The 8,137-nt window shown below is 36.2% G+C and overlaps 1 protein-coding gene across 1 annotated transcript in view; it reads right to left on the bottom strand.

Annotated features, from left to right (window-relative positions):
* Window positions 1–3,308: 3,308 nt before the first annotated feature.
* LOC112906579 overlaps window positions 3,309–8,137 on the bottom strand; it is a 31,616-nt gene continuing 26,787 nt past the window's right edge. Inside the window, exon 2 of the mRNA XM_025980926.1 lies at window positions 3,309–4,738. Coding sequence (XP_025836711.1) covers window positions 3,324–4,712 — 1,389 coding nt within the window. The 5' untranslated portion in view covers window positions 4,713–4,738 and the 3' untranslated portion in view covers window positions 3,309–3,323. The remainder of the gene's footprint in view (window positions 4,739–8,137) is intronic.

Genomic DNA, 8,137 nt, shown 5'->3' with positions numbered 1-8,137 from the left:
ATAAATTATATTAACAATTATAAAAATATATTTCAGTACGAGGTGTACTAAGCGAGCTATTGATAGATTAGCAAAAAGGAAGTCATGTTACTCTTTCATAATAAATTTGCCTGGCCCAAAAAAGAAATGCGAAAGTGAAATATTGAAATCCAATTGTTAGTCATACTGTGCATTTTTTGTAACAACTTTTTCATATTTACGAACAAATAGTATAACAACTTATACATTGTAGTTGATAAAAAGATTAAATTACATTTTAAATTAGTAAAAATCTATCTTAAAAAGGTATGGGAAAATCGGATGTTTTAGGTACTGCATGTACAGAATAATGCTATGAAAAGTTGAGTCTGGAACTTGATTTTCTTCATGAGTGATTTAAAAAATAAGAAATAGTGTTGAACATATATTTTACTTATCTAACCATACCTCGCTGGAATACACCCTATACTGAAACACAGTGTATAACCAAGTATGCATTTCACACCCCTTCTTCCCCCTTAGACTACGCCTATGACAATCAATCTTGCGCCCAACACTTGTCCTTTTATTTTATAGACCCTCTATTAATAAATAACTAGACCTATATTATCAAAAACTGCAACACCTCCTGATATTGGAACTTTTGTCTTTAGATATTTATTTTTTATTGTGTCATACGAGGGTGGATTGATAAGTTTCCTACTCCTCTTAACTCCTCTAATAGGAGGCCTAAGGCTTTCCTGACTAGGAGACGATTTGATCGGGGAATCGCGTCGTAACTCATCGACACTACCGCCACTATCATTCGAAACATCGTNCTTTCACTGGTTTTGAGGTTCTTGGTTATAAACCATCTATTTGTCCAACGTTTTCAAGTTATTGGACAAAATTTTGTACCTTCGGGTCTGTATTTTTGGCGTTCCGTTATTCAATCGATTATTTATCAATTACTTATCGATGAGAACATTATTTAGATGTAACTAGTATCAATTAATACAAGACATAATTAGAAACTAATGAGTTATTTGACTTTGAATCAATTTCAGTACCCTCAGTATTTCTTACTGGAGAAAAACTAATATTTATAGTAAATACTATCGACCACAAACTTTATAGACACTGGTAATTTTCGTACTTATTTTATTGTAGTGGATTAAAGAGCAAAAAGTTTTACAAATTGTTATACCTAAAGATGGATTTGATAAGATACAGAACCTTCAATAAACGTCCAATTGGAATTGAAAACGTAACCTTCTTTTGATTTCCAGTCTAACCTTAATTTGTAAAACTTGTAATCATTGTATACATGTTTTTTAGCCCCTAAAAGTATGGCGCTATTACAAATCCAGAAATACAAGTTGTTTTAGTGCCTAATTTCTAATTGCAAAGTAAAATAACATTCGTAATACCCACCGATGAATTAAAACGTACTGTTAATGGTTTCGTACTCTTTACTGCGGAATGTAGAACTTAGTTATTTTTATTATTAAAACAAAACTCTAAACTTTTTAGGTGCCTACCATAATACACTATTTAATAGCGTTTCTAGACTATCTTTTTATGAGTTCATTGACGCAGCATACTTGAACTTCAAGAATCTTAGAATTCTCAACACACGAAAAAGTAAATAATCTTTAATTAATATTCTCAAACGAATATTGTTTTGACACAATTCTATTTTGAAATTTTAAAGCTGATTTTCAGGGGTTATTCGAACGAGAAAAACGCATGCAACGTGATGCATAAGACGATTTAAAAATAGAAACATTTATGGTAATGGTGTATGTAGAAAGGCAGGATCGTAACATACAAAGAACAAGAAATAAGCACATCGTCCATCAGCTATACCAGGTGTGGCCAACAAATCGATCGCGATCGACCGGTCGATCGCGAGGATAATTTCGATCGATCATCAGCATTTTCATACTTGATGCTAAGGTAGACTAAATAACGTTCTGTCCTTACTGATTCCCATACTGAAGACTCATTATTATTATTATCTTTGTCAGGATATACACCTAATTATGATACCTTGGTTAGAGACATGCATCTTAATCTTCCCGTTAATTTTAAGGCAACAAAGTAAATTGTAAATCTGTCTTTATCTGTAGCTACTTTGAATTAATAATTATCCATGTTCTTTTAATTCCCCTGTACGTAAGCTTTTTGATCCTTTAAACAATTATTGTTGTTGTTTTTTACGTAGGTATATAANTTAACGACAATAATTACTTTCATGGCACTGACATTCAATTAACTCAAAAAGAGATCCAATTTTCTTAACAAAGTCGTTATTTTTTGTGTTTTTCGTAGTCCATTTATAAATTAATTTTCTTGTCAAAAAATAAGACTTACGTTTACGTTACCTTGCAAAAAAGTGATACTTCCTACCAACCAATAAATATTGCACGGGTAACGCAGTGTATCCTTATTTTTGTGCAACCAAGATGGTAAGTAATGTGTTAACAGTACTCACGCATTTTATGTACCTACGTTGGTAGTACGTTTCATTTAAGTAAATCTTATCTTACAGAGGCGTGTGTGTCGAAGGTAATTAAAGTGCTGAAGTATTGGCAATAGTGATAATTGCAATAACTATAAGTGAAAGCTATCAACTTGAATAACTGTTTAATCACTTAACACTACTTAAGTAAAAACAAAAAGAAATTATGTTCGCGGTTTGTAAAGTTAATCGATTGTAAAAAAAAAGAGGTATTCAAAAATGTTACTGCAATAATGCAGAATTGATGAATGAAGAATTTAACAACTAGATACTCCTGATGTAGAAAGAATCGCTGTTAAGACATAATTAGTAAGTAAAATAGTTTGTTACATATTAAATAGGAACCTGGTCTGGCAGGTACGGTGGATGCTGTTTGGTCTATATAATGGTTTTCAGTAAATTTAAACAACAATGCGCTAGTCTAACTCAACTGGTAACTGGTCCAAAATCGATACAGAAACAGACCACGTTTGCAAGACTTGATCAAAAATAAAATAAAAGTCATTAAAGTCATATTGGACTCCCCCCACCACAATAGCCTTCAGTAGATTTATCAGAACTGCATTGGGATGACCAAAAATATTTACACTTCTCTTTTAATTTCCAATGTGATCCAAAAATCCAATATTAAAAGTCAATTAGGTTGTTCAATAAATTTAAAGAACAATGCGCTAGTCTAACTCAACTGGTAACTGGTCCAAAATCGATACCGATCGTTTGATCAAAAATAAAATAAAACTCGTTGAAGTCATATTTGACTCACCCCACCACAATAACTTTAGTACAAAACAAATCAGTAGATTTATCAGAATTGCAATGAGATGACCGAAATTATTCACACTTATTGTCTTTTAATTTCCAATGTGATCAATAAATTAATTAAAATAGGATACATAATGCATAGGTGTAGTTTGGACTTACCATTTATCTCTTTCTCGCTTCCTTCCTTCTCTTGTTTTTCACTTTCAGTCTTGACTCTGCTGGGACTGCTTGGTGGACTAATGGACGACAAGCTTCCCGAAAAACTGTCCCTGTTCCTTTCCTTATCCTCCACTGGACTCTTACTACTAGAAGGAGATCTCGGCGAAGCCGATGAGGCTGACGGAGGCCTAAGGCTTTCCTGACTAGGAGACGATTTGATCGGGGAATCGCGTCGTAACTCATCGACACTACCGCCACTATCATTCGAAACATCGTCTGACTTATTGTACAACGTTTTCGGCACGAAACCGCGTCTACTACCGAGGTCTGACTTTATGTATTTATTAGAAGTAGGACCTTTCGATTCGTTTACGTTTCCGGGACCAACTGTGGGTGCTTTAGGATAGTCTTTCGGCGGCGGAGTGACGGGTCCTTTGCTATTGGTGTTAGGAATTTCATTGGCGATTGGACTGGTGGTTGGTATGACTGAAGCGGGTCGGTTTTTGCGCACGAAATTCGACCTCCGGTTCACTTCCGCGTTATCGGAAGAGGGAGGTGACGTGTTCGTTATCGAAGATTCGCGAGATCGATTATTAAACGACGCGCTTCGAGTTGCGGCAGCCGATTGACCATTATTAGCACTTACCCGATTCGCGTCACTACCGTATCGACTTGCGGCACGGGTTTTCGTGAAATGCGAAGTCCAGTTCCGTTGTTTTTCGATCAGTTCGCGACTGTTAAACTTTCGTTCCGGTTTTTCAGGCTTTTTCGGTTTAGTCCTGTCGATATCGTCGACGTTTTTGGTTCGTTCGAAGCCACCGTTGATCGCATGGCCGTTCGTTTTAGTCTCGTTTAGATTCGCGTCGTTCAATACCGGCACGCTGCTACTGAAACTGTTCAAATTGGTGTCGAAACTTTTTGGAGACGGCGACCGAGACTTATAGTCGCTTCCGCGGGTTTCGCTGTTCGCGGAACTACTTCGAGACCTCGAGTCCAATATGCTGCTTGCACTTTTCGTCGACTGCAACGGAAATACTCGTTCTTTGTTGTTGCATTTATTCTCTTCCCCGAGCTTTTCGAATAGAGCGCGAGCGTTATTAAACCGTGTCACGTGTGATTCCGTTCGAATCACAGTCACCGTTGGCGCGTCCATGTCTTTTTTGTCAGAGACGCCATGTTCGTCGCCCTTGGATTTACTCCTAAGCGGAAATAGAATGTCCTCCTTACTCGCTATCTTACCGCCTTGGAAGATGTTCGCGATTTGTGAAACTTTCGTGCCACCCACTCGGGTATGTTTTTTCTCGTCCATCGTTTCGTATACTGAAGAGGGCTTTTCTGTAACAAAGAAATCACACTAAATAAGTTTTTTTCTTCTATTCTTTTCCAGAAAAGGTCATGGTACACTTTAGCGCCGCTTAAGAAAGTTTCTCATACTATAAGAAATGAATAGGAGACACAGTTGAGTAAAACCATGAAAAAAATGGACAAAATTTACAAAATTGAATGAGACAATTTTAAGCTAGAGTGTGATTTGCCATTACCTGCTGGGGGAAGAAGAGAAGGGGGAGACATGTTATCCCAGAAGGGGAGAAGAGAGGGGGAATATATGCTATCCCAGGAGGCAAGTGTGGAAACCTCCAAAAGAGGCAAACTGTTTGCTTCTCAATTGATTAAAAAATGAATAAACCAATCAATGGCATAATAAAGCTTAAAGTCATCATCCTAAGACTAGTTGGACACGTATCTCCACTCTTTTCTATCCTGACTTAATCTTCGCATTTCCCTAACTAGAAAAAAAAACTTTTGGGTGTTTCATTCCCACCAGCCAGTAATGCTGGTGGACGGGCAGTCCCTCCGGACTATACCGGAAGGTAGGGCGGAAGGCTCTCTTCAGTCTGCGTTCAGGAATCGTGGGAATGGGTGGGTGGTGGATCAGGTGAGAAAGATGAGACGGACGAAATGAAGACAGAAGAGAATGAAAGATTATCTGTGGAATATTATTGCCTCAGCATTTGCCTAAGTGATCCAAGGAAACCACAGAAAAACTTGAACTAAAGCAGACGGACCCGGAATCGAACCGGCGTCCTCCCGAATGCTAAGCAATGGTCTAAACCTCTAGGCCATGCCGCTCCGTCCTAACTAGAACAACCCACATCCTTAACTATTTGCAAACAGTAATCTAACCTAGGTCTACCTCTACATCTCCTAACTCCTGTTTCTGTCTCTAATATGTCTCTGACTAGACCTTCATGCCTGAGAAGGTGTCCTACCAACCTATCTTGCCTATTTTTTATTGACTTCCATATAGTCCTTTGTTCTCCTATTCTTTCTAATACTTCTTCATTTCGAACGCTTCTAACATTTTCATTTCCGCCCACTGTCCATGTTTCGCACCCGTGCAGCGCCGAGCACCAAACATACACCTTTAACAACTTTTTTCGAATTTCTAAATTAATCGTTCGCGAGCGCTATTCTCTGCTTTATATCCCTACTACTTCTTCCGTCCTGACTTATCTAAAGTGAAAAATATTTTATGTAGACTTACATTATTCATAAATTTGCTACTATAAATATTGAACTAATTAGAAATGATTTTGACATATTTATGTAGAAAGTAGTCAAGCAGAGAATTTGGTGACACCAACTTTCGCAAAAAAACTGCATCGCCCATTAACTAAAGAGTTGAAGGTAATAAACATTCAAATACTGCCGCTTATCACCATTTTATCTTGCAAATAAGCCGCTCGAATAATCGTTAAGAACGTTTCTAATTTTCGGCGATGTTATAGTGAAAGTCTTTCGCACGTGTTTACCATATAAAGATACTGCGCTCGTGTCAACAAGAAAACACTTGCTCGTGGTCGGTTTCACCGGATTTAGCGACGCATATTAATCGATAAACACATTTTACGACATACACCTATATACGTATATCGAATTCCGTTTTTAAAATGTATCGGAAGAATTTGCATAACAATTCTATACGCGATGGGTGTTGGCTGGTGGTGATGGTGTAAAAATGGACTTCTACCATCGAAAGTTTCTCAATGGAAGAGATATTGTTGGTGAAAATATGTTCCACATACGCGTTTAAAGCAATCAATGGCATAATAAAGCTTAAAGTCATCATCCTAAGATTGGTTGGACACGTACCTCCACTCCTTCCTATCCTGAGCTAATTTTCGCATTTCCCTAAAATTAAAACATCCTACATCCTTAACTATTTGAGAACAGTAATCTAATCTAGGTCTACCTCTACTCCTCTTAACTCCTCTAATATGTCTCTAACTAGCCCTTCATGCCTGAGAAGGTGTCCTACCAACCTATCTCGCCTATTTCTTATTGAATTCGATAGAATCCTCTGTTCACCTATCCTGTCTAATACCTCTTCATTTCTAATTTTCTCTATCCACGGTATCGTCATCATTCGCCTCTAACACCAAATTTCGAACACTTTTAATCTTCTAAATTTTTCGCACCCGTACAATGCCACGCTCCAAACATACATCTTTAGAATAGAAGTGACTTCTTTTTATTGAAGGCAACTCGACCCTGCGCTATCCTCTGCTTTATATCTCTGCTACAACGTCCGTCTTGACTTATTTTACTTCCTAAATACCAAAAATCAGTTATTTCTTCTAATTTTTTCTCTCCTAGTTTATACTCGCTATTATTGAAAAAATTAGTTTAGATAATAGGATTTTACCAAACTTTTGCAGATGAAAAACGGTAATAACTTTAAATAAAGATAATATATATCGTAACCAAAACCATCGTCAAAATTTGCAATAAATGCGAGATTTCAAAGTCAAATATTGGCTTAAAATCATATCTCCCATCAATTGATATGATATAAAACCGATCGAAAACCAATGCTCTCTTTGATGTGTAACTGATAATTAATTGAACGTAAACAATGGAACGCTAACGTTAAACAACCGTGACTTAGCATTTGACATAGCAATGTGTGAGGGATGTGTCAACTGAATGAACTTTTTGGATTAATTCTTTCTTTTTGTCAAGCGTTTTATTGGTGTATACGATAATTTAATAAAAACTTTCACAAAATTTTGTACCTTCGGGTCTGTATTTTTGGCGTTCCGTTATTCAATCGATTATTTATCAATTACTTATCGATGAGAACATTATTTAGATGTAACTAGTATCAATTAATACAAGACATAATTAGAAACTAATGAGTTATTTGACTTTGAATCAATTTCGGTACCCTCAGTATTTCTTACTGGAGAAAAACTAATATTTATAGTAAATACTATCGACCAAAAAATTTATAGACACTGGTAATTTTCGTACTTATTTTATTGTAGTGGATTAAAGAGCAAAAAGTTTTACAAATTGTTATACCTAAAGATGGATTTGATAAGATACAGAACCTTCAATAAACGTCCAATTGGAATTGAAAACGTAACCTTCTTTTGATTTCCAGTCTAACCTTAATTTGTAAAACTTGTAATCATTGTATACATGTTTTTTAGCCCCTAAAAGTATGGCGCTATTACAAATCCAGAAATACAAGTTGTTTTAGTGCCTAATTTCTAATTGCAAAGTAAAATAACATTCGTAATACCCACCGATGAATTAAAACGTACTGTTAATGGTTTCGTACTCTTTACTGCGGAATGTAGAACTTAGTTATTTTTATTATTAAAACAAAACTCTAAACTTTTTAGGTGCCTACCATAATACACTATTTAATCTATAAATATTGAACTA

Source organism: Agrilus planipennis, unplaced genomic scaffold, assembly GCF_000699045.2.
Source record: "Agrilus planipennis isolate EAB-ADULT unplaced genomic scaffold, Apla_2.0 scaffold2, whole genome shotgun sequence".
NCBI classification, from domain to species: Eukaryota; Metazoa; Arthropoda; class Insecta; order Coleoptera; family Buprestidae; genus Agrilus; species Agrilus planipennis.
The sequence above is the reverse complement of the archived record's forward strand: the minus strand, read 5'-3'. Positions and strand labels throughout refer to the sequence as shown.